At 44.5% G+C, this 26,781-nt stretch overlaps 1 protein-coding gene across 7 annotated transcripts in view; it reads right to left on the bottom strand.

Moving 5' to 3' along the window:
- pcdh15b (protocadherin-related 15b) overlaps positions 1-26,781 on the bottom strand; it is a 215,080-nt gene that overhangs the window by 56,350 nt on the left and 131,949 nt on the right. For all 7 annotated transcript variants that reach the window (XM_036955811.1, XM_036955813.1, XM_036955814.1 and 4 more), the window contains 6 exons: positions 26,321-26,449; positions 16,859-17,167; positions 15,396-15,614; positions 10,042-10,158; positions 5,256-5,396; positions 5,006-5,118 (listed from right to left, as the gene is read on the bottom strand). In XM_036955811.1, the coding sequence (XP_036811706.1) occupies positions 5,006-5,118; positions 5,256-5,396; positions 10,042-10,158; positions 15,396-15,614; positions 16,859-17,167; positions 26,321-26,449 (1,028 nt within the window). The remainder of the gene's footprint in view (positions 1-5,005; positions 5,119-5,255; positions 5,397-10,041; positions 10,159-15,395; positions 15,615-16,858; positions 17,168-26,320; positions 26,450-26,781) is intronic.

Raw genomic sequence — 26,781 nt, 5'->3', positions numbered from 1 at the left:
ATCATGCTTACTACAAGTTTAGATAGCTGGCAGCGAGAATAACTTACCAATCTAAAAAAGTTTTGCTGACCTGGGCTAATTGAGTGACTACTGATGCACAACCACATTGCAAAATTGCATTTTGTGTATTCTATTATCTTTCTCTTAACAGTAAGTTGAGACCCCGACTGAGTTATATATATATATTTTTTTTTATATATATATATATATTTTTTTTTTTTTGTTGTTGTTGTAGACCCCATCCCTGATCTTACCTGTTGCCTAATCACTTTATCCTTACCTATATGTACATATCTACCTCAATTGCTTCGTACCCCCGCACATCGACTCGGTACTGGTAACCCGTGTATAAAGCCAAGTTTTCGATACACATTGTGTATTTATTCCTTGTGTTGTTATTTTGAAATGACTACACCTGCTGTTCATGAGGCAGGTGACAAACAACATTTGATTTGACTAGTGGCTCTACTACCTACATATTCTTTGAAGTGTCATCTCATCCTACATTTGAGTCATTTAGCAGAAGCAAGTGCTTTGCTCAAGTGCACATCGAAAGATTTTTCCCATAGTCAGTCTGGAGAGTCGAACTGGCGAATTGTCGGTTACTGGCCCAATGCTCTCAACCGCTAGGCTACCTGCCGCCCTTATTTCTCTTTCAATGCACTGATGCAACTCACCTTAAAAAACATCTTAATTCTGTACTCTCTACTTTTAATTACATTCATTAACAAGGCAGTTGTCCATAGCGCCATGTCTATTTGACAGTGCACGGTGGTTAACTGAGATGCTATCATTAGGACATGTTAATAAGCTATGTTATGCTAATGCAGTGTTTGTTTTTCTGCCCCCATGCTGGTAGTGGTGCGTGGTGACTGCCAACGGCTGCATGTTTATACTGCAGGTGCTGTCCTCCGAAGGAGGGAGGGAGTCCCACTACCCTAATCATGAGAGAGAGGGAGGGAGAGAGCGAGAAATAGAAATTGTGTGAGAGAGAGAGAGGCGCGAGTGGAGAAATTAGGGCATGCCAGAGGGAGGGGGGGGGGGGGGGTGTTGGTGAGAGGGAGGGATGGTGGAGAGAGGGAGGGTGCGGAAGGAGGAGAAGAGGCTGGACTAAACAGCAGGACTCTGCCAGGCAGTTAATTGGACCTGACCGTTAGGAATGCATACACCCATGACAGATGACATTTAAAACACGCACCGCTCCACTACACACTGGAGTGTGACTCTGCACAGCTCCCGTCTGTAGCATGAACACTCCAAATAATAGGACAGACTGGCGCCTGGTGGCCGCGGAACTACCCTGCTCTACAGCTCTAAACACACACATTTAAGGGTGTTAACACTCTTAACCCGGTTAAACGCAGCGTTGCAAAACAGAGTGTCAACCAACTCCAAATAGATCCTTCAGAGGGAGTTGTGCGTGTCTAACGTGCGTGTGGGGTGGGCACATTTCATCTGACCGTGTTTATTATTCCCCCCCCCCCCCCCCCCCCCCCCCCCCCCCCCCCCCCCCCACACAGAGAGACTAATCACACGACTGTGATGAGCTCCGGGGGGGGGGGGGGGGGGTTAGGCCGGTCCAACCCATCCTTCCAGCCCTGCCTAGGACACAAGCACACACAGTCAGGCAGGCAACACTCTTGTCTCTCCCCTGCTCCAACCCAATGATGGCCATGGAGAAAATAGAGCGTCCTCACTCTCTTACTGTGACTCACGGCGTGATTACCGTTCCGTACCTAGCAGCTAGTTACACTCCTTGCCTTGTCTGGCGCTCCGTCTCAATAACCTGTATGTTAGGGAAGGCACGGCGATTGCTTTCAACACGGCCAAAGCTTAACAGGCAGACGGTGGCACAATTTTCACAATCGTTAAGTCATCCTATTAGGATCTTTCAATCATCTACCTCTGCAGGTAATCTAATTATCATGATTCACAGGTACTGGCATGCAACTCCACAGCTGTTCTTGTGCTCAATCCTGTCGGTTGACTGTTCTTATTCACGAGGCGTATGCACAAAGGTATCCCTGGTGTAAAAGTAAGCAAATGTCATGTTGTTTTTTCAATGCAATAGCCTTGTGTGTGTGTGTGTGTGTGTGTGTGTGTGTGTGTGTGTGTGTACTGCGTAATGACGAATAAACAATTAAATGCAGGGTTTTTCCGCTTTCAATTGGTTGCAGGGCACAAGGGCGCTTACTTCAAAGCCATAGTGTAATAGCCTGTGTTTCCAAGCTCCCCTCATACAATCTTGTCTTGGATGATACGTTTTCCCTCATGTTTATTCATGTCGTAGTCTTACTCAGGTGAAGGAGATGGGGGGGGGGAGAAGCTAATTCACACATCTACGGAGGTAAGCAGAAAACGAGACAGTGATTGCAGTGATCGTCAAAATGACAAACTCAGAAGTGGCAAGGTGGTTACGGTGGCGGGTGATTTAGTGAAACTCACTGCGGCTTCATTAAGTGTTTCTATGAGATAACCGCTGTGGAAAACGCACAGGCGGCAGATTTGGGTGGCAAACTTCACAGACAGTTCCACTCGGGGAGGGGGAATCTACTGGTGCCACTTGCCAGACAGCGCTTCTGCCAGCCAACCTGACATCACCTCACACACTAAATCAAATCTCCTATACAACACCAAGCTCTTCGTCAGCCCTATGCAAATATCGTGATCATTGATGTTCAGAATCAACCAACTTCACACACTAATTAAAATCTCCACAGATTCCAAATGTTCTTGGCCTATTAAGTTCAAAGACTGGGCTACAGATATCAGACAAAGGCTTCTATCATCCAATTAGGTGATCCAATAAACTTTCAACCCAGCTCAAGGATTTCAGACTCTTACATTGTAACACCATTAAACATTAGGCCACATCATATGCCAAGTTCTGAACTGAACAATGGATAAAAATGCTGAATATACAGTACATCATATAAAAGCACATACAATAAAGACAATTGGCTGCAACTCAAACGTTTGGTTGAAATGGACATTATAACAGTTTGTGAATAGACAGTGAATTATTGATGTACATTGATTGGCATCACACAAGGACTGCTGGCACTGAGTTAAAGGGCTTATTGGTTCCTGAGAGGCCCACAGACGGAAGAGGGAGGGAGAGAAGGAGGGGTCGACGGAGGAAGGGAGTGGCGTTATCCTGTGGACTGTAACTCGACTAGGGGAGTAGAGGGAGGGATGGATGAGAGATGGAGGGATGCAGTCTCCTCTGGACTGCTCAACTAGGGGAGCAGATGGAGGGAGGGAGGGATTTGAGGGAGAGATAGAGAATAGGGAAGCAGATTGTGGAGGCCCTGGCTGTGGAGGGGGACATAACACCTGGCTAATGTCTCCACAGGCTCTAATTAACAACTGATCCAGGCAATGCTGCCTGCTAGGTGGCCTGTTACCAACAGCCATTGTTATTCCCCCACCTGCCAAAAAGCCACTATCACCAGCGACCTTCCACCGCTGTGTAGGACATGTCATTAATTCAACCCCCCCCCCCATTCAAGGTTTTTCATTGCCCATGTTCCTGGCTCTGTAGTCTTAATGAATCAGTAGATAAGGCTGGCTTGTTATAGAGCTGGCTTACACACATACACCCCCCCCCCCCCCCCCACTAGATTACAACACAGCTCAACTCCTCTGCCAACAGAGAACTGGACCAAGTTAAGAGGCCTACATGGTGTGCGAGTGTGCATACAAAATATATATAAACGTAGAAGACACATTTCAGTTGTACAACTGGTATCCCCCTTTCCCTTGTTAAAGCATGTTGAGAACTTTAAACGCACTTCATATTCGGTATTGAAAATGATTCGATGTGGTGGGGTGAAAAACCATTGTTGCACAAGAGGCATTTCGCAATGCCCTCGCTAACTTTTTCAAAATTTCATTATGGAAATCAATAATAGCAATTTAGTAAGCCAGAGCTCCCAGCATGCTGATCCATCTAGAGTCAATGCCAGGGGAGCTGAATTAATTAGGCCCTTATGTCACATATGTACAATACTTAATTCAATAAAAGAGCCATAATTTATGCAGAGCAAGTGCACTCTACCCTTTGAGAAAACAACACTGTGCAGTGCTGAAGTAGATTTGCTGTACTTACTACACACTCTAGCTATGAGCTATGATACATATTCATATAAACACTAGCAATAAAAGCTTCACTGACAGGTTCCATATCGCCTCTAACCCTTTCTGAAAATATATCTGCAGTTTAGTGTTCTCTTAAATACCTCCACAAAGGTGAATTAAATGTTGAGTGTTTAAACAGAGTTCCGTTGTAAATGAAAAAGCTGGAGATCTATCCCCTCTCCGACAGGGGAAGAGGAAATCCTGTGCCCGGACTATATGACCTCATAAAAACGAAGAGCGCTGTCATAAGCAACATTGTGTGACGTGTCAACCTGTGCCCGGACTATATGACCTCATAAAAACGCAGAGCGCTGTCATAAGCAACATTGTGTGACGTGTCAACCTGTGCCCGGACTATATGACCTCATAAAAACGCAGAGCGCTGTCATAAGCAACATTGTGTGACGTGTCAACCTGTGCCCGGACTATATGACCTCATAAAAACGCAGAGCGCTGTCATAAGCAACATTGTGTGACGTGTCAACCTGTGCCCGGACTATAGGACCTCATAAAAACGCAGAGCGCTGTCATAAGCAACATTGTGTGACGTGTCAACCTGTGCCCGCGGCTCCACCTTGATCAAGGCCTGATATTTGACCACTGGGAATATTGATGTTTTGTGATTAAGAAAAGACAACACCTCAGGCAACAAGCTCTCATACAAATCCATATTGAAGGAGAATATCCAAGCTCTACAAATGTAGATAAGTGACCGTGCAAACCATATACAGTATCATTTCAAGTTCTAGCCTGGTCCCAGATCTTTTTGTGTCGTCTTGCTAACTGGTCTGGTTTTACCATACCAATTTCACACGAACAGATCTGGGACCAGGCTAACAGTGCACATGCTCAGGAAGAAGTGTACCTGTATTCCTCCTGGGTGAAGACTGGTATGACGGAGGGCTGCAGGACAGTGATAACCACCAGGGTCTTGTTGACTTTCACTGGCTCCCCGTCGTCATAGGCAACAATGATTAGCTGCAGGGAGGAAATAAAATAAGAATCAAACAAGAAAAAAGTGGAACGCAGGGTGTCACTCAATTTCTCCACTCAATGACGTTCTTAGAAAAAAGGTCATTTTACAGAACTGTTTATAACAAAAGGTATGTACTCACACTAAACACTAGATTGGGCTCTTCATTGAGGTTGACACGTGTGATGACGCTGCCTGTGACTTCGTTCACGTCAAAGATGCTGCCGCTGTAAGGGTCCTCATCGAGGTCCAGTCTGTAACGCACACGGCTGGCAGGGGTACCCTGTGAAATACACACACACCTTATGTTCATTTATCTACAATGGCAGGGCAATCTCAACAAAATGCATCAGGACATTTCTAAATAAGCCCCCCGCTCCACACACACACACACACACACACACAGGATCAAGGGTCAGGGATCAACATTCACTGGTTCTGTGGCTCACGCATTTGAAACATCCCGTTTCCTTGCCACTGAGGCATACTCTACAACGTCTAGGTTTGTTTTTCATTACTCTCCAAAGGCTCCGGGTGGAACAGAATGGTGTTTCACTCATTCTAAGACCTCTTTGTGAACTCATGTGTTGCCTTAGCAGGCAGGGAGGCAGACAGAGAGGCAGGAGGTGGCGACTCGGCTGGGTGTCTGGATCATTTGGGGTGGTGAAGTGAGGAGGAAGGAGAGACCCTACGGGGGCAGTGACGTCTCAAACAAATCCATCGACCAACAGCATAAATGCCATAGCAAATGGACCCTGATTCACAGGGACTTAGCATGAAATCTGCCCAATATAGGATGTACTGATTTATTATGAAAGCATTGAGAGAAAGTACATCAATATCGACGAGGAGCGAGCGTCTGAAAACACTGTTTAACCTTCCTGGGGTTTGCGTCCCAAATGGGACCCTATTCCCTATATTGTGCACTACTTTTGACCAGGGCCTGTATCCGCAAAGTGTCTCTGAGTAGGAGTTCTGATCAGGTCCCAACCTGTCCATATACTGTAATCTTATTCCTTATGATCTACAAGGCAAAACTGATCCCTGATCAGCACTCCTACTCTGACAGATTTTTTGGCTTTGGTCAAAAGTAGTGCACAATATAGGGAATAGGGTGCCAATTGGGACAGGGAAATCTAGTCGGATATGTGTTCCACCGTGACTCAAACATCATCCTAAATCCTACTTTATCGTATCGCATTTCTGCAAACTTATCTCGTTCAACTCTAATATTTTCTCTGCACTAATACTTTAAGTCACCTTTTTAAACACCGCCGAGACAACCTAATTGCACGCTGCCACGACTGTCACACCGTCACACCTTTTAACAGAGTTCTGAATCTTAAACATGCAGGTTAAATCTCTCTCTCTCTCTCGCGCTCAGATATCGGGCCAAATTTGGCTGTAGCTTAGAATGAAGAAACGTGGCTAAAGATGGCTCATGCATAAACAGAAGTTCATGAAGCTTCATGAAATGTGGGATGCCAACGCGAAGAGACAGCTGACAGATGTTAGGAGAATAGGGGAGCAAAGAAGCGAGGTTAGAGAGAGAGCAACAACATCATTGGGCGCCATAACAAGCAGGTCAGAGCGGAGATGATAATGCTCGCTGACGAATTAAGGATCTGTCCTTTTGTTTGGCAAATGTCAAATGCACTTTCATGTGCTATGAATTTGGTAGATCACACGTCTTACTTACAACACACTTTTTCAGTAGCAGTTTCATGACGCAAAAGATGTAGTTAAACAAAAGAGCCGAACCGGCATTTGTGTAAACGCTTGTTCACTTTCTGTAATTACAGCGAGTTAAACTATGATACGTTTGTTTAAATCACACAGCTCTCCCTTGTAAAGCACAGATTTTTTTCTTTTAACTCCTAGGGGATTTTCAAGCAAACATTTCTTTGATTAAACACACATTCTGAATTTAAGTCGTATTGTCCTGATAAACAAAACGACTCAAGTTGTGCTCGAGTTGAGTTCTGTCTCAATAGCTGCTCCTTTTCAATAAACCAACCTAGCACTGAGTCAGCAGAATCTACGATAAAGTACAGCCTGAGAACCCTTTCTCCTATGACAGGAGAGAATCATGATCACAGTACACAAATAATTCAAGTGTCAGTGTTTGACGGAGGACTCTAACAACTCTGCCGAGCTTCTTGAGATGCTGAGAACAGCCCAGAGCCCAGTTTGTGCTCCGTAGCTTAGCTGGCAGCGAAGACAAACAAAGTTTCCCATCGAAGTTTCAGGCCTGTAACAAATAGTCAATTAGTCTTCCCAGTCAATAGTCAGTCATGAGTAGATTTGCAGTGCCTTCCGTTATGTACTGTAAATAGAGAGAAAGCTACACTTTCATCAACCGATTATTCTTCAGCCTCCACAACTTTCACGGTGAGAGTAAAAGTTGCTGGAATGCATTGAGGGGGGGGGGGGAGGGGGGTAGGGAGTTACGGACAGCGAGAGGGGAGGGGGAGAGGGGGAAAGTAGACAGCTCTGACAGGAGTCTCTGACTGCTCCACCATCTGCCGCAGAGGGGGTGAAGGACACAGGTCATATTGTAAAAATATGCACACAAACACACACACTCTGACAGGAGTCTCTGACTGCTCCAACATCTGCTGCAGACGGGGTGAAGGACACAGGTCATATTGTACAAACGTGCACACAGACAGACACACCCATATAGTTATGTGACTTCGCACAATTAGACACACATGCATGCAGACAGGGCACGGTGCACAGACGCACGCACGCACACACACAATCTCAGGCGGATCATATAATTTAGTGACTAAGCAACTACTCTGCTTATCAGATTGATTAAAAGGGGAGGAAAGTTTCCCTCTAGGGTGGGCTGTTTAATAATCCCAGTATAATGAAGGCTGATCATGTAGCGTGCTTTTGGATTGAGTCAATTGCGTATCACATTTAAAACTTTAGACAAGATGGGATATGAGAGGCGTAATTGAACTCTTGATATCAGAAGCCCAACACTGATCACCCCCCCCAAAAAACCCATCCCTCCCTGCATGAATACTGAACATTGGGAAGAAGACAAACAGCTTGTAGAGTGCACTGAATTCACCTGTGAGATGTCAGATAAAAGAAGAGAACAGAGCCAAAGAGGATTGACCTGAGTCTCATCCAGCTGTGACTTGAGTTTTAAAATGTAATATCTCTTTGAAGGCAAACTCGGACATATGATATATTTCACTACAGAAGCTTATTAAAAGCAGACCATTGCCTCTGAGATGCTAAAGACAGTGGAGGGTACAGTGACCACAGTGACATAACATCTGCAGTGTGGACCCCCACCCTCCACAGATTATCTGTCTGCAAACTTGGATATATATATGAGAGAGAGAGAGAGAGAGAGAGAGAGAGAGAGAGAGAGAGAGAGAGAGAGAGAGAGAGAGAGCAAGAGAGAGAGAGCAAGAGAGAGAGAGCAAGAGAGAGAGAGAGCAAGAGAGAGCAAGAGAGGATGGACTGACAGAGAGAGAAACAGAAAGAGGGAGAGAAGAGAAGAGGGGAGGAAGGTTCTCTGCTCAGTCTCCTCACCTGAATTTATGATCAGGAGTGAGCTGTGTGTGTAACTGGGGGGTGCTTTGAGGTTCCAGCCAGGCAAGGTGCCAGGCAAGGCTCTGTGGAGTCTCTCTCTCCCACCCTGTCTCTATCAGTGATTCATCTCACAGCTCAGCTTGAGAACTTGCCTCTCCTGTCATCTCAAAACTGCTTTACATACATCTGAGGGAGAGGAGTGATGCGGTGTGGGGCGCTGGTAGCCCCAGTCCAGCCAGCCAAGCCAGGGCCTCCCACTCATGCAGAGAGATATCACAAGGGCTCACCTCGGCCTGTCAATCCCGCCAGGCGGGGAGGGGTCTCCAGGGGGGCGAGGCTGGACCTCCGCTGGTGCTCTCTACTCTTCCCTTCCTCTCCTCCTTTCTCTTCGCCTTCTCTCTCCTTTTTTCTCTCTTCTCCTCTCCTTTCATCCCCTCCTCTAATCTACCGACTGCTGGGACCATTCAGAATGCCTTCAAGTTAAAAGGTTAATCTCCACATAGTCCTACAGTACCACTATGCCCTACATGTGTGAAAAAAAGGATTGCATATAATCTATGTTGTTGTTCCACTGCATGTGAATTGATGAATAATATTCGTTCATGAATAACATTTGCTCCGTGTCTTATTTGCCCTGAGAGACCTTAAGGCATCTATCTACCTCTTTGCGCCAATGTGATGGGTGAGTTTGTGAAACCAAGCGTTTACTATAAGGGGAAATGTAATATCATTGTATATTCAGGAACTTGTTGCCGAAGCATAGCTGATTCGCCACGCCTTGGGACGTCGGCTTGGCAACACTGACATCATTTCCTCGGGCCACAGGGCAATGAAATCACACAACACAGTGAGCATGTAGAATATGCTTCTATATGATATGCAGTGAGCATATTGCTTTCTGCCTGCAGGTCCACCCGAGGCTATAAGATATCAGAACATGTAGTGATATCAATCTCTCTCATAAATAACCATCCATTACTTATGGATGAACGAACAAATCCACTAGCACAGAACATGATAAATAACTGAAAGCTCAAAACAATGAGACTTACCCTACCAACGTAATAATAGCAAAACACACTACAACAACTCCGTCCGATGTATCTACATTATATCATTAAGCATTCCATCGACGGGACGACTCTGTGGAATACATAGAAACAAGACAAACAAACACAATGACAATGTACGAACGCAGTAGCGCAGACACATACTATGTTTTCTGTTCTCCGCTAAATCGCCGGCTCGGGACAGAGCTGAGCCAATCATGCTTTCACACCCGCGTTGCCACGGGAGCAGCGACCTGGCAGGCATGTTGTAAAGTGACAGTCAGACCCAGAGCAGGTGCTGTCACGTTGTTGTCTACTCACAGGGGGGTCTAGGTCCTCTGCATGTACCGTGGTGACCACAGTCCCCTTGACTGCGTTGGGAGCCACCATGCCCCTGTACAACACCTGGCTGAACACTGGAGAGTAGTCATTCATATCCTGGAGAAGGAAGAGAGAAACAAACTCATGTAATTAGTGAGTTTCTGAATCAACAGCATTTTTACCCTAAAAGCCTACTACTACCACCACCACCATAATAAAGATACCCCTCATGGTAAATGCTTCCAGTTGTCAGAATGACAGTCTCTGTGAGCCTGATTGAATTCAGCATTATTGTGAATTTGTGAAGTAGCTAGCGCTGTCTCTGCTGACGGACATGGCAAGCCATTTTCCTCGGCTACTCCTTTGATTTCCTCTGAAGGACTGGCTGCATTTACAACTGTCAGCCTGGTCTAGAGAGGCTCACATTAACACTTAGGCAAAGCACTAAATCAAAATGGCAGATACTCAATGGGAGATCATGGGGCTTCATTAAGACTGACATGTGCGGCAGAGGGACTGTTTTAACTTCTGGCCTGAGAGAGATCATTAGACCCTGTGTGTGAACCACGGAGACGAAAGCTCTATATGAAGCTTAGCAAACCCCCTAGTACTGGTAGAGGACATCAGTACTCTATTTTCGCCAAAGAAGTGTTCTTTTCCAAAAGACTGTCTGAAGACTGAAAGAGGTCCAATAATGAGTGCCGCTGGATCAGAATACAAAACATATGTTAGCCTACAATCTGTCCAGTGGCTGCTCAGCTATTCGCCCTTAAGACGGAGCGGCATTGCAATGCATTCAAAAGAGCACGCCGCCTCACAAAATCCAAGGAGAGGCCAGGGCTAGTTCAGGTGTCCAAATTACACCTTCGTCTTCCGGCTACCTCCTGCTCTGAGAATTTACACTGAAAAGTCCTTGATACAGCGCCTAGGCTTGTTAACAAAACTTGGTGGTTGTCTGTCTGTCTAGACAGCAGCTTTCATCACAGTCCCCTTTTATAATCACACTTCCTCTGGATGCTGATTTTTGCTCTGGCTGTTTGGTATAGAATATATATATGAATTGAAATGCCTTTTTTTTTGCAAGCTCCAAAACATACAACGCAATAATCGACATCAACGTAGCACTAAAAACACCATAAGGTAGAACAAATAAATTAGTGCACAACTTTCACTAAAATGTCGCGCACAACAGCTGTAACACCCACCACCAAACATCCCCCCCCCCCCCCCCCAAATTCTCATTAGGTTTCCAGGTATTGTAATAACAATGTACGAGTTATGTTTTTTTTCTCGCATAACAGAAAAAAACTGTTCAGTCATGCTGATGATAAGACAATATTGGATGTTCCCAGAACACATTGTCTGTTAAAAGGTTCCCCAGAATGTTTCATTAGCTCGTGGGAACAGTCTGGTGGGAACATTGTGGGGACATCACAAAAGATACAGTGCCTTGAGAAAGTATTCACATCCCTTGACTTTTTTTTCAAGACAAATTGTTTTTCAGGACTACCTCATCGCTGTACACCACACATACAGATAATTGTAAGGTCCCTCAGCCGAGCAGTCCATTTAAATCACAGATTCAAATCACAAAGACCAGGGAGGTTTTCCAATGCCTCGCAAAGAAGGGCACTTATTGGTAGATGAGTAAAAATTTAAAAAGCAGATATTGAATAAGTAAAACTGAAAAAAAAATTTGGCAAAGTAATTCACTTTACGTCCTGAATGCAAAGTGCTTTGTTTGGGGAAAATCCAATACAACACATCACTAAATACAACTCTCCATATCTTCAAACATAGTGGTGGCTGCATCATGTTATGGGTATGCTTGTAATCGTTAGGGACTGGTGAGTTTCTCAGGGGAGAAAAAAATGAATGGAACCAAGCACAGGCAAAATTCTAGAGGAAAATCTGGTCCACTCTGCTTTACACCAGACACTGGGAGATAAATTCACCTTTCAGCAGGATAATAACACGAAACACAAGGACAAATCTACACTGGAGTTGCTTACCAAGAAGACAATGAATATTCCTGAGTGGCCGAATTACAGTTTTGACTTAAATCTGCTCGACAATTGACAAGATCTAAAAATGTTTGTGTAGCAATGATCAACAACAAATTTTAACGAGCTTGAATAATTTTGAAAATAATAAACGGGCAAATGTTACACAATCCAGGTGTGGAAAGCTCTTAAAGATTTAAGGTACCCAGAAAGACTCACAGCTGTAATTGCTGCCAAAGGTGATTGTAAACATGTATTGACTCAGGGGTTTAAATACTTATCTAATAAAGATATATTAGTGTTTTATTTGCAATAGTTTTGTTTTTACAAATGTTCCATTTTTTCTACCGCTTTGACATCTTGTAGATCATTTATTAAATCCATTTTAATCCCACTTTGTAACACAACAGAATGTGGAAAAAGTCAAGGGGTGTGAATACTTTCTGAAGGCACTGTATATTCCCAAAACACAAAAACTGTCCAGTTGTGCAGATGATTCTACAATGTTTATTTTAGGGTGCAAAAAAAACATTCACTAGATGTTACAAGAACGTTCCTTCTCTAAAAGGTCTCTAAAGGTTCCCATAATATTTCTTGGAACATTCTTATGAATGCTTTTTACACCTTTAAAGAAACACTGCAGAATCATCGACACAACTGGACAATTTTTGTGTTTTGGGTATGTCTGTAAGCTAACATATGGAATTGTTTTAAGGTCATTTAGCTATTTGATTTAGAATTTTAAGAGCCTTTGAAGAAAGAAAAAAAGTATATATAAAAAATATTTCATGAAACATTGAATTAGCCCAAACAAACGCATAGAATAGCAGATACACTACATCGAACAACAGATAGTCCCTCAAATAAAATCAAAAGGACGTTTTTTCTGAAGTGTCTGTACAAAATCTGAGAGATTTAAAAAAGGCCAAGAAACTTTATATACAGTTGAAGTCGGAAGTTTAAATACACCTTAGCCGGATACATTTAAACTCAGTTTTTCACAATTCCTGACATTTAATCCTAGTAAAAATTCCCTGTTTTAGGTCAGTTAGGATCACCACTTTATTTTTAAGAATGTGAATGTCCGAATAATAGTAAAGAGAATTATTTATTTCAGCTTTTATTTCTTTCATCACATTTCCAGTGGGTCAGAAGTTCACATACACTCAATTAGTATTTGGTAGCATTGCCTTTAAAATGTTTAACTTGGGTCAAACGTTTTGGGTAGCCTTCCACAAGCATCCCACAATAAGTTGGGTGAATTTTGGCCCATTCCTCCAGACAGAGCTGGTGTAACTGAGTCAGGTTTGTAGGCCTCCTTGCTCGCACACGCTTTTTCCACCCCAAAATGTTTCAAGATCCAAGTTAAACAATTTAAAGGCAATGCTACCAAATACTAATTGAGTGTATGTAAACTTCTGACCCACTGGGAATGTGATGACAGAAATAAAAGCTAAAATATATCATTCTCTCTACTATTATTCTGACATTTCACATTCTTAAAATAAAGTTGTGATCCTAACTGACCTAAGACCTAAGACAGGGAATTATTACAAGGATTAAATGTCAGGAATTGTGGAAAAACTGAGTTTAAATGTATTTGGCTAAGGTGTATGTAAACATCCGACTTCAACTGTATTTGGAATTGATGCTTGAAAAGGTTAACCCCTTATCTGGCACTAAACTATATCTATATACACATTACTTCCATTCATTTTTCAAACTGGTACTGGGGGACATTCAGACGAGTCTGGTGAGGCTTGTGGGCGTCCTAGAGCAAAACAACCAGACAACGACGTGTTCGCGAGAGTCTCATCTTTTTATCGGGGGGTGTCAGAGTAGGTTGCCGTCCAAACTGTTCGGACGCTACAGCCTATTTAGTGAGAATAGTGATTTCGGGATGTCTCATGGTCTGACAAACACCACTCTAGCTCTGCCACCATTCACCGCAGATGCAGAAGTGCGACATCAGCGGATGCGGTGAATTGAGACACATCCAATGCAAAAAAAACAGATCTCTATACCTTAAACAGATGGGTTTTGGTGGGAATTTTTTTATTCTGCTAATTGGGGCCGCATAAATCTATTCTAGAGGGTTAAAGTCATCATTGGCCTCATGGTGAAATCCCTGAGTGGTTTCCTTCCTCTCCGGCAACTGAGTTAGGAAGTTAGGCCTGTATCTTTGTAATGACTGGCTGTATTGATACACCATCCAAAGTGTAATTAATAACTTTACCATGCTGAAAGTCTGCTTTTTTAAAAACCTATCTACCAATAGGTGCCCTTTTTTCGCAAGGCATTGGAACACCTACCTGGTCTTTGTGGTTGAATCTGTGTTTGAAATTCTCTGGGTACAGAGATGAGGTATTCAGAATGAGGTAGTCATTCAAAATTTGATGTTAAACTCTATTATTGCACACAGAGTGAGTCCATGCAACTTATTATGTGACTTGTTAAGCACATTCTTTACTCCTGAACTTATTTAGGCTTGACATGACAAAGGGATTGAACACTTTAATACTTTTTTAAAATGATAAATTCATCCGTAAAGATTTCTAAAAACACAATTCCACTTTGACATTATGGGGTATTTTGTGTAGGCCAGTGACACAAAATCTAAATGGAATACATTTTAAATTCAGGCTATACCAAAATGTGGAAAAAGTCAAGGGGTGTGAATACTTTCTGAAGGCACTGTAAGCAGCTAGAGCTAAGTAATTACACTAATGGACACTGACTGAGTAATGCAGCCTCGTTTAATGTGTAAAACCACATCACAAGCCTGATCTCTTACAGTGCCCACTCTTCTACTGGTCTAGGAGCGTCACGCAGAGGCCAACGGTGGGCTAATCTCCATCCAGCTCGTGTCTGGTGCTTAATCGCCTGAATCATAATACATCAGATGGCCACAATACTGACAAAATAGAGCCCTCACAAACCTAATGATCATCCAGACATCAAATATCCCAGCACTGTACTACAATATCAATCTGTCAGTCTGTCTTTCATCGGGCAAGGAGAAATGAGAGGTAGCTGAGGATCATCCATCTCTCTTTTACTCCGTGGTGGTGAGAATGGCTAGTGGTTTTAGACCAGAGAGCGAGAGAGCGAGAGAGAGAGAGAGAGAGAGAGAGAGAGAGAGAGCGAGAGAGAGAGCGAGAGAGAGCGAGAGAGAGCGAGAGAGCGAGAGAGGAGCGAGAGAGGAGCGAGAGAGGGCGGAGCCATGTATTCATGAAAAATTAGATTCACAGGTCTTCTGCATTTTTCCTTTTGAATGATGAAGATGGCTTGTGAGTGATAAACAGCCCCTGCTATGGAGGCGGCAGAGGGAAGGTACAGTCGTTTCCTTACCGTTATCTTTACAGTGACAGTGGCCAGGCCTGGGGGCATGCTCCCTCCACTGTTCAGGGCTTCCACCACAAAGGTGTGGTCCGTGGCTGCCAGGGTCTCAAAGTCCAGCGTCTGCAGCACAGAGAGCTCTCCAGTCACTGGGTTGACAGCAAACAATTGCCTGGCCTCCGGGGTCCGTATACGGAAGGTGACATTGGAGTCCAGGTCAGAGTCTTTGGCCTAGAGGAGAGGAGATGAAGAGATGGAGGAGGAAGGAGTACTGCGGGTAAGAAACAGTTCAGTGTCCTGTATTAGTGGATCTCTGGTCTATGGGACTTGAAGTAACTTGTACTGTAGTTATAAATAGGTAAGAAACAGTTTCTCTATTAGCTAAGAACACAACAGCCAGAAAATTACACAACGTTACAGCATGAATCTTAAGTCTCTTATTCAATAGGCAATCATAAAAACAAAAGAATCGAGCAATTCTAGTTTCTGGCACTCGTCAGTCAAATCACAGTGACAAGCAGTAATAACTACTCAAATCCATTGTTAGGAGAGAGACCTCTGGATTCACTCCTGCGTCTGTGTGGGTTGTGCATGTCGTTTTTTCAAGTGGAGGTGTGTGTGTTCACGTGGAGTGTGTAGGGGGAAGAATAGCTGTGGGCCTACACACAGATAACAACACCCCCCCCCCCCCCCCCCCCCCCCCTGACCATGCTAGTTCAGCCATTAGTGGCTCCACTAATCTGTCTACAATATCAGCCTATCAGCAGGCTCGGTGTGGCATGGGGAGCGACGGGAGGCCACGGTGATGAGAGGTTTGACACTGCTAGGGGATCATTGCACTAGGACCAGACAGACACGGTCACTGTCACGTAAACCTGTCAATCAACCAACCCAACCTGAAAATGTCCATGATTAGCCTCACACAGGGAGATGTGACTGGTCTCCTCAAAAAGGTATTCTCTGGGCTGACTAGCAACAAATAACCACAATTCTAGATAGTCCAAACGATATACTCAACTTTTGGATCAAAGAAGAAGCATGTTCTTGGAAAATACAAATAACCACAATTCTAAAGTCAGGTTCTTGGAAAACAAGCAGGATTCCAATTAACAATTTCACCTCAGAGAATAATGGGGGTAAAAAAAGTTCCTACTCCACTCAGCTCCTGTTTGACCTTTCCTGAGTGCACTTGACTGAATAGTGGGCCATGTAAAAATGTCCAAGTCTGAGGTTTTGATATCCTCTGTCAATATGCTCTAGGCTATCCATATGCCTCCTGACCTTGTGTGCTTTGATGTACTAGAGGATGCATTTGGACTGTGGAGCGTTTGAAGTAGTAAATACATCCCTGCCTTGTGGCTCCTGAGTGTCCATGGAGCATGCTGTGCACTCTTGGACACACACATGCACACACGCACAGGCTGGCAATCACACATACGCACATACATCATGCACAAACACACACACAAACTCACAGTAAGCTGCAGGATGACTGTGTTCTTAGGACTATTCTCCGGTAGATTGACCGTATAGGATGGTTGTGAGAACACCGGACTGTTATCATCCACATCCAGCACAGTCACCGACAGAGTCAGCGTGGTCCTCCTGGGGTCCTCCACCGCTCCGTCCTCCGCCTCCACAATGAGGTCATACTGACCCCTGACCTCTCGGTCCAGAGGCACGGCGGTGTAGATGGTGCCATTGGAGTTGACCCTGAAGAGGTCGGCGTGGTTGACTAGTCGGTAGCGCACCTGGCCATTAACCCCCACGTCTGGATCTGTGGCCTGGGTGGATGGATGGGTGGGTGGGAAGGAGACACAGGGGGTTAGACCCTCCATATCAAATCAAATCAAATGTTATTTGTCACAAGCGCCGAATACAACAACTGTAAGGTGTTCACCTGACAGTGAAATGCTTACTTACAAGCCCTTAACCAACAATAACGTTTTCGGGAAATACCCCCACCCCCCCACACAAAAAGTAAGAGATAAGATTAACAAATGATTAAAGAGCAACAGTAAATAACAATAGCGGGGCTACATACAGGGGTTACCGGTCCAGAGTCAATGGGCACCGCTGTCGAGGTAATTGCGGTTATATGTACAAGTAGGTAGAGTTATTAAAGTGACTTTGCATAGATAATAACAGAGAGTAGCAGCAGCGTAGAAGGGTGTGGGGGGGCAATGCAAGTAGTCCGGGTTGCCATTTGATTAGATGTTCAGGAGTCTTCTGGCTTGGCTTGGGGGGTAGAAGCTGTTTAGAAGCCTCTTGCCCCTAGACGTTCCGGTACTGCTTGCCGTGCGGTAGCAGAGAGAACAGTCTATGACTGGGGTGGCTGAAGTCTTATACAATTTTTAGGGCCTTCCTCTGACACCGCTGGTATAGAGGTCCTGGATGGCAGGAAGCTTGGCCCGGTGATGTACTGGGCCATATGCTCTACCCTCTGTAATGCCTTGTAGTCGGAGGCCGAGCAGCTACCATACCAGGCAGTGATGCAACCAGTCAGGATGCTTTCGATGGTGCAACCTGAAGAACCTTTTTGAGGATCTGAGGACCCATGACAAATATTTTCAGGTTTTGTCGTGCCCTCTTCACGACTGTCTTCGTGTGCTTGGACCATGTTAGTTTGTTGGTGATGTGGACATCATATGGCAGGCATCATGCATACATTAATAGGGAGGAACTCTCACGCACACATGAAGACATATACACAACACACACAAGCACGCAGGTAAGTGCACACCCCCCCTTCACACACACACATACAAACAAACACACACACACAGATGCACACACGCACACGATGAGACACCTCTTTCAACAGCAGAGAGAGAGCAGTACACAGATCACAAGCAGACAGCCTTACACAGGTACACAGTGTTACAGTTGAACCGTCTCTTCAAACAGCCTGTTGTGTCCTCTCTGTAATGCAAATGGAGGATTTTTTTGTGCCGCAAGTTAAGCAGTTCTGTCTGTATATCGTAGGGATTGTATTGTATCCATACAGCATTAATCCTACCATTTCACTCTGGATTTGTTCGAGATTGAAGACAGTGGTTTTCCAATGCACTCTAATGAGCTAATGGAACATATCGCTCATGGTGAAACTGTGTTGTGTGTTTAGAATTGTACTATGCTGTTCCATTGTAGTATATCCTGCATCTACAGTGGGGAGAACAAGTATTTGATAACCTGCAAAATCGGCAGTGTTTCCTACTTACAAAGCATGTAGAGGTCTGTCATTTTTATCATAGGTACACTTCAACTGTGAGAGACGGAATCTAAAACAAAAATCCAGAAAATCACATTGTATGATTTTTAAGTAATTCATTTGCATTTTATTGTATGACATAAGTATTTGATACATCAGAAAAGCAGAACTTAATATTTGGTACCGAAACCTTTGCTTTCAATTACAGAGGTCATACGTTTCCTGTAGTTCTTGACCAGGTTTGTACACACTGCAGCAGGGATTTTGGCCCACTCCTCCATACAGACCATCTCCAGATCCTTCAGGTTTTGGGGCTGTCGCTGGGCAATACGGACTTTCAGCTCTCTCCAAAGATTTTCTATTGGGTTCAGGTCTGGAGACGGGCTAGGCCACTCCAGGACCTTGAGATGCTTCTTACGGAGCCACTCCTTAGTTGCCCTGGCTGTGTGTTTCGTGGTCGTTGTCATGCTGGAAAGACCCAGCCACGACCCATCTTCAATGCTCTTACTGAGGGAGCTTGCCAAGATCTCGCGATACATGGCCCCATCCATCCTCCCCTCAATACGGTGCAGTCGTCCTGTCCCCTTTGCAGAAAAGCATCCCCAAAGAATGATGTTTCCACCACCATGCTTCACAGTTGGGATGGTGTTCTTGGGTGTTCTCATCCTTCTTCTTCCTCCAAACACGGCAAATGGAGTTTAGACCAAAAAGCTCTATTTTTGTCTCATCAGACCACATGACCTTCTCCCATTCCTCTTCTGGATCATCCAGATGGTCATTGGCAAACTTCAGACGGGCGTGCGCTGGCTTGAGCAGGGGGACCTTGCGTGCGCTGCAGGATTTTAATCCATGACGGCGTAATGTGTTACTAATGGTTTTCTTTGAGACTGTGGTCCCAGCTCTCTTCAGGTCATTGACCAGGTCCTGCCATGTAGTTCTGGGCTGATCCCTCACCTTCCTCATGATCATTGATGCCCCACGAGGTGAGATCTTGCATGGAGCCCCAGGCCGAGAGTGATTGACCGTCATCTTGAACTTCTTCCATTTTCTAATAATTGCGCCAACTCTTGTTGCCTTCTCACCAAGCTGCTTTCCTATTGTCCTGTAGCCCATCCCAGTCTTGTGTAGGTCTACAATTTTACCCATGATGTTCTTACACAGCTCGCTGGTCTTGGCCATTGTGGAGAGGTTGGAGTCTGTTTGATTGAGTGTGTGGACAGGTGTCTTTTATACAGGTAACGAGTTCAAACAGGTGCAGTTAATACAGGTAATGAGTGGAGAACAGGAGGGATTCTTAAAGTACTAACAGGTCTGTGAGAGACGGAATTCTTACTGGTTGGTAGGTGATCAAATACTTATGTCATGCAATAAAATGCAAATTAATTACTTAAAAATCATACAATGTGATTTTCCGTCTCTCACAGTTGAAATGTACCTATGATAAAAATTACAGACCTCTACATGCTTTGTAAGTTGGAAAACCTGCAAAATCGGCAGTGTATCAAATACTTGTTCACCCCACTGTATGTTCTGTTACTGTAGTATAGGCCTACACTGCACGTATCTCTGCATTTGTTGCTAGAAGTGCATCATTATCCAGGTCCTGTGCTCTGCTCTACCCTGATAGCTCTCTTATCTGGCTCTGATCACAGAGGTTCCCTGCATTAATCATCAAGGTGGTAATAGGGAGGCTGACTCTGCACCCATTGACTCCAGACTTGAAGGCTGGAGCCAGATGACATGAGAAGCCAGGATCACACAGAATTATCATATCATCCCTCTGATGACTTTGTAGGAACACGACTCCGTGATCCCATTGAACAAAGGAAGATAGTAACTTAACATCTCACCTCCGGATTGGGAGCTAAAAGTAATTGAAAAATGGAAAGAAATTTGATGTTGAAAATGTCATTTATTCTACTAAAAGGCAAGTGATAATTGACTTTGGAGGGCGTAAAGGTGTCACACCCTGATCTGTTTCACCGGTCTTTGTGCTTGTTTCCACCCCCCTCCAGGTGTCACCCATCTTCCTATTATCCCCTGTGTATTTATACCTGCGTTCTGTTTTTTTATTGTCAGTTCATCTTGTCAGGTCTTACCAGCATTCTTTCCCGCCTTCCTGTTTCTCTAGTTCTGTTTCCTAGTTTTTCCCGATTCCGACCATTCTGCCTTCCCTGACTCTGAGTGCCGTCCTGTACCTGTCTGACTCTGACCTGATTACAAACCTCTGCCTGCCCTCGACCTGCCCTTTGCCTGCCCCGTGTTTCTAATAAATCATCTGAGAACTGTACTATCCGCCTCCCGTGTCTGCATCTGGGTCATATCATTATTGTGATAAAAGGGAGAGTGGACACAACATGTTTATTTTCAGAGACATTGTTGAAGTCGTACAGAACATTTATTTTCCACCAGAGAATGAAATACATTGAGGAAATGTAAATGAATCAATCTTGGTGGTAATACTGAGACAGGATCAGTTTGTAATTTTCATACAAATAAAAATGGAGATTGCCTTCACTCAAAGCATATTGCAATGCGGTGCAAAAAATGTAAAACAATACAGAAATGCTGCCCCTGCTGTTGTTGTGTACGGAACACAACATCCTGCAGGAGATCAGTAAGATACCATGAGAATAATGAGGAACATGTTGACTCGACTGAAGTCTGAAAACCCAATCGTCAGGCCAAAATAATGAAGATAACTCTCCAGTCAGTGATGGCATGAGTTCAATACATTTCTATCAGCTGCTAAAGCAACCAGGACCTGGTTATGAAAGCATTCACCTTCTCAGCAATGGTCGACTTTGGGCATAAATGCTAAATAACGGCTTTTACCTGTATAACTTATCAATGCACCATCATACCAGTTCATTTAAAGCATGTTTTAAAAAAATGGATAATGGATCAATAAGATATTTGGCCACAGAAGTGCCATTTCTTACCGATCTCTACAGCTTCCGTCCAAAAACAAATCCTGCGAAATGACGTCAACACTACAAGTGGCTAACTTAGCTAACGAACCAGAATGTCACATCGATGACGCACCAAATGCACACCACAATAAATTGAGAAAGAGGAGGAGTTGGACCATTTTTCGTGCCCAAAGTCGACCTTTAAAAGTTAACGATTTGATCACCCTGCTACAGGATAACTTTTCTGCAATGCAGGAAATAAAATAAAAATATAGTGCATTTCAAATTTCAGACTTGATTTTTCCTTACGAACATTTCCAATACTTACAGTTGAAGTCGGAAGTTTACATACACTTAGGTTGGAGTCATTAAAACTCGTTTTTCAACCACTCCACAAATGTCAAAGTTTTTTCTTCACATCCTGTCTGAATGACGTGCCCAAAGTAAACAGTCTGTAGACTACGGTTTGCAACTGCACATGGGGACAAAGATCGTACTTTTTGGAGAAATGTTCTCTGGTTTGATGAAACAAAAATAGAACTGTTTGGCCATAAAGACCATCGTTATGTTTGGAGGAAAAAGGGGGAGGCTTGCAAGCCGAAGAACACCATCCCAACCGTGAAGCACGGGGGTGGCAGCATCATGTTGTGGGGGTGCTTTGCTGCAGGAGGGACTGGTGCACTTCACAAAATAGATGGCATCATGACGAAGAAAAATTATGTGGATATATTGAAGCAACATCTCAAGACATCAGTCAGGAAGTTAAAGCTTGGTCGCAAATGGGTCTTCCAAATGACCAATGACCCCAAGCATACTCCCAAAGTTGACAAAATTCACCCAACGTATTGTGGGAAGCTTGTGGAAAGCTACCCAAAATGATTGACCCAAGTTAAACAATTTAAAGGCAATGCTACCAAATACGAATTGAGTGTATGTAAACTTCTGACCCACTGAGAATGTGAAGAAAGAAATAAAAGCTGAAATAAATCTCTACTATACATTTCACTTTCTTAAAATAAAAGTGGTGATCCTAACTGACCTAAGACAAGGAATTTTTACTAAGACTAAATGTCAGGAATTGTGAAAAACTGAGTTTAAATGTATTTTGTATGCAAACTTCTGACTTCAACTGTATAATACACATAATAATTAACATTTCATGTTCCTGCAGGATTCTTTTCCAGCTGCAGTAAACTGGCTCAAATTAAGATTCTACAATCGGTGAAACCTGTATCTATGCCCTCCGACGAACCATCAAACAGGCAAAGCGTCAATACAGGACTAAGATTGAATCGTACTACACCGGCTCCAATGTTCGTCGGATGTAGCAGGGCTTACAAACTATTACAAACTGCAAAGGGAAGCACAGCTGAGAAGCTGCCCAGTGACACAAGCCTACCAGACGAGCTAAATTACTTCTCACTTCGAGGCAAGCAACACTGAAACATGCATGAGAGCATCAGCTGTACTGGACGACTGTGTGATCACGCTCTCCGCAGCCGATGTGAGTAAGACCTTTAAACAGGTTAACATTCACAAGGCCGCAGGGCCAGACGGATTACCAGGACGTGTACTCCGAGCATGCACTGACCTACTGGCAAGTGTCTTCACTGACATTTTCAAACTTTCCCTGTCGAAGTCTGTAATACCAACATGTTTCAAGCAGACCACCATAGTCCCTGTGCCCAGGATTACAAAGGTAACCCGCCTAAATGACTACCGACCAGCAGCACTCACGTCTGTAGTGCCCTCAAATCTCATCACTAAGCTAAGGACCCTGGGATTAAACACCTCCCTCTGCAACTGGATCCTGGACTTCCTGACGGGCCACCCCCAGATGGTAAGGGTAAATAACAACGCATTTACCATGCTGATCCTCAACACGGGGGCCCCTCAGGGGTGCGTGCTCAGTCTCTCCTGTACTCCCTGTTCCCTCATGACTGCACGTCCAGGCACGACTCCAACACCATCATTAAGATTTCCGATGACAACAGTGGTAGGCCTGATCACCGACAACAACGAGACAGCCTATAGGGAGGAGGTCAGAAACCTCTACCTCTCTCAATGTGATCAAGACAAAGGAGATGATTGTGGACTACCGGAAAAGAAAGACTGAGCACGCCAACATTCTCTGAGACAGGGCTGTAGTGGAGCAGGTTGAGAGCTTCAAGTTCCTTGGTGTCCACATCAGTAACAAACTAACATGGTCCAAGCACACCAAGACAGTTGTGAAGAGGGCACGACAAAACCTACTCCCCTTCAAGAGACTGAAAATATTTGGCATGGGTCCTCAGATCCTCAAAAGGTTCTACAGCTGTACCATAGAGAGCATCCTGACTGGTTGCATCACTGCCTGGTAGGGCAAATGCTCGGCCTCCGACCGCAAGGCACTACAGAGGGTAATGTGTACGGCCCAGTACATCACTGGGGCCAAGCTTCCTGCCATCCAGACACTCTATACCAAGTGGAGGCAAGGCCCTAAAAATTGTCAATGACTCCAGCCACCCTAGTCATAGACTGTTCTCTCTGCTACCACATGGCAAGTGGTACCGGAGCACCAAGTCTAAGTCCAAGAGGCTTCTAAAGAGTTTCTACCCCCCAAGCCATAAGACTCCTGAACATTTAATCAAATGGCTAGCCAGATTATTTGTCCTCCCCCCTCTCTTTTACGCTGCTGCTATTCTCTGTTTATTATCTATGCATAGTCACTTTAACTCTACCTACATGTACATATTACCTCGACTAACCGGTGTCCCCGCACATTGACTCTGTACCGGTACCCCTTGTATATAGCCTTGCTATTGTTATTTTACTGCTGCTCTTTAATTAGTTTTTTCTTCTTCCTTTTTTCTTTTTTGTTGTTGTAGGTATTTTAAAAAACTACATTGTTGGTTAAGGGCTTGTAAGTAAGCATTTCACTGTAAGTTGTGTTGTGTTCCGCACCTGTGACAAATACAATTCGATTTGATTTGAGTTGCAGAGACTCCGAGCTATGTCTTACACCGTTCATCACACCAGAGCTCAACTGGTAAACACTACAATAGGGGGATAGTTTCATTATCTAGTGAGGAAGAGAGGGCATGCTGAGCCAGAAAGAGTACAGTGATTTCTGCTTGTCTGTGAAGCTCTCTCTCTCTTTCGTTAAGTGAAAACAGTAATGTGTCTTGATGGCTTGATAAGCAGAGCAAAAGGCCTCTCAGGAGCGGACACTGAATGTGCCAAGTCAACTCATTTGTCTTGCAGACAGTACCTTGGATCACATGGATCAACTTTACTAATATTATTATTATTATTATTATTATTATTATTGTTGACAGGACATGGACATAAATCAGAAATGTTGCATAAATAACACCATAACACACATGGCGGTAACCCACCACCTCTACTAATATCCATTTCAGACAGGAAACGCCACACGTATTCGTTTAACCATTTGTTAGTCTTGGCTCCGTCGTGGTGGCTGGCTGCCAGAGCATACACAATAATTACAAGCAGAGTCCAAACAGGTGGAGGCCGGGGTGGGAAAACAGAAAACAGACTGGCATGGCGAGTCGCGCATGTTACAACAATAGCGTGCCACCGAGACCGCCAGCGCACAGCGTGCCACCGAGAACGCCAGCGCACAGCGTGCCACCGAGACCGCCAGCGCACAGCGTGCGCGTGGCAGCCATCAGAGAATGTGGAAGCAGAAACCTGGTCCACTAAATAGACTGCCACATCGAGGTAGAGTGATGAATCTAACTGGTGCAATATCATCCGACGCAAACACTCAGGCTTCCTGTATGAACCTGCTGTGCTCGATGCGTTCCCAGATTGAGGAAGAACTTGTACTCAACAGATGGTTTAGCGTTTAGTGTTCCATAAAGGCTTACTCGTTTCGATGCACATATTGTTGCAAATCCCACTTGAGACAGTATGGGTGAAGTGCTCACACATACATACCAGAGTGTGTGCATCGATCATCAATTATTCCCAGCAGTCAATGCAGCTCCAGCCACTTTCCCTCCAACTCTTCACCCAGGTAAACATTCATCTTATGATCCACAACACAGCGGTGTACAGTACTGCGCCGCGCAACACCACACAAAGCCGCACGACTCCCTCCAAAGATGTCTGCCTGCATTATCCTCCTCTTATTCCACTAACAATCCCCAGCCCTATTAAACTACACCACTAATTACAACTCCTCGCAGCTTAACAGAGCCCAACAAAGCTACTCATTATAGAATGTCCCTGAAGGTGACAAATTATTTAAATTACATTTATTAAATTGGAAAATGATTAACAGCGGAGCGGGCAGGGAGCTCGCGGGGGGCCATCAGCCGCCTGGGCCCGCTCTGCTCTGGGCCTCCTGGCAGCTGGGCACACATGCTGGGGGGGATCGTCAGGCCGAACATAGAGTGGGGCCATTGGCACTCGGCCATCACCTCCCTGCGGGCCTCTGATTACAATTAGCCAAATGGGACAGGGAGAGTCAGCGGGAGAGAGCCACCAGAGCCACAAAGGAACAGTAGGGTGTACTGCTGCAGGTCAGGTACAGATAAGTTAAATCGCATGGGACAGACTATTTCAATGTCAAAGGCCCCATGGACAGTATGCCTGCTTATACAAGCTGCAATTTACATGTTGATAGATTCAGTGCAACGGAAACATTACTCTACAGGGCAAGCCAGCAACAGTACACTGACTTATTCATCAGACAGATCTTAACATGAGTGCATTATACAAGGGGCTATGTATGAGCCAGCAATGTGGACGATACAGTAAATGCCACACAGTAAACAGTGTGGCATACATAAACGCAGACTTACCTTTACTTGGCCCACAAAAGAGTTGGCCTCCTCCTCTGTAACTGTTACGTTTTGGGGCACGAGTGGATCGAAGACGGGGTCATTGTCGTTGACATCAGTGACCACAACATTCACAGTAGCCGTGGAGGTCTGGAAGCGCAGGATAAAAACAACACAGTTATTGATCTCTGCTTCGAACAAAGCCTCTGGCAAGAGCAAATCAGCAGGAGTTCTTTCTCTGAAACAGTAGTTTAAAAGCACCGCAGACTTCTCCGTATGTCATGCCTGACCCAATCAGCATGTGCGTGAATACATTCTATGTCATTCTTAAACTCTCTAATCAAATAATACATTTGGTTTCATTATTCAGGGCCTGGGTGGGTTTTCATCAACAAATCCACTTGTTTCCTGATTAACTGCTATAGCTCTTGCAATAACGCTGATGTATTTGCATTCGCCATCGTGTGATGAATGACAAATCT

The sequence above is a fragment of the Oncorhynchus mykiss genome, chromosome 20, assembly GCF_013265735.2.
Source record: "Oncorhynchus mykiss isolate Arlee chromosome 20, USDA_OmykA_1.1, whole genome shotgun sequence".
Lineage (NCBI taxonomy): Eukaryota > Metazoa > Chordata > Actinopteri > Salmoniformes > Salmonidae > Oncorhynchus > Oncorhynchus mykiss.
This window is presented reverse-complemented; position numbering and strand designations above follow the sequence as displayed.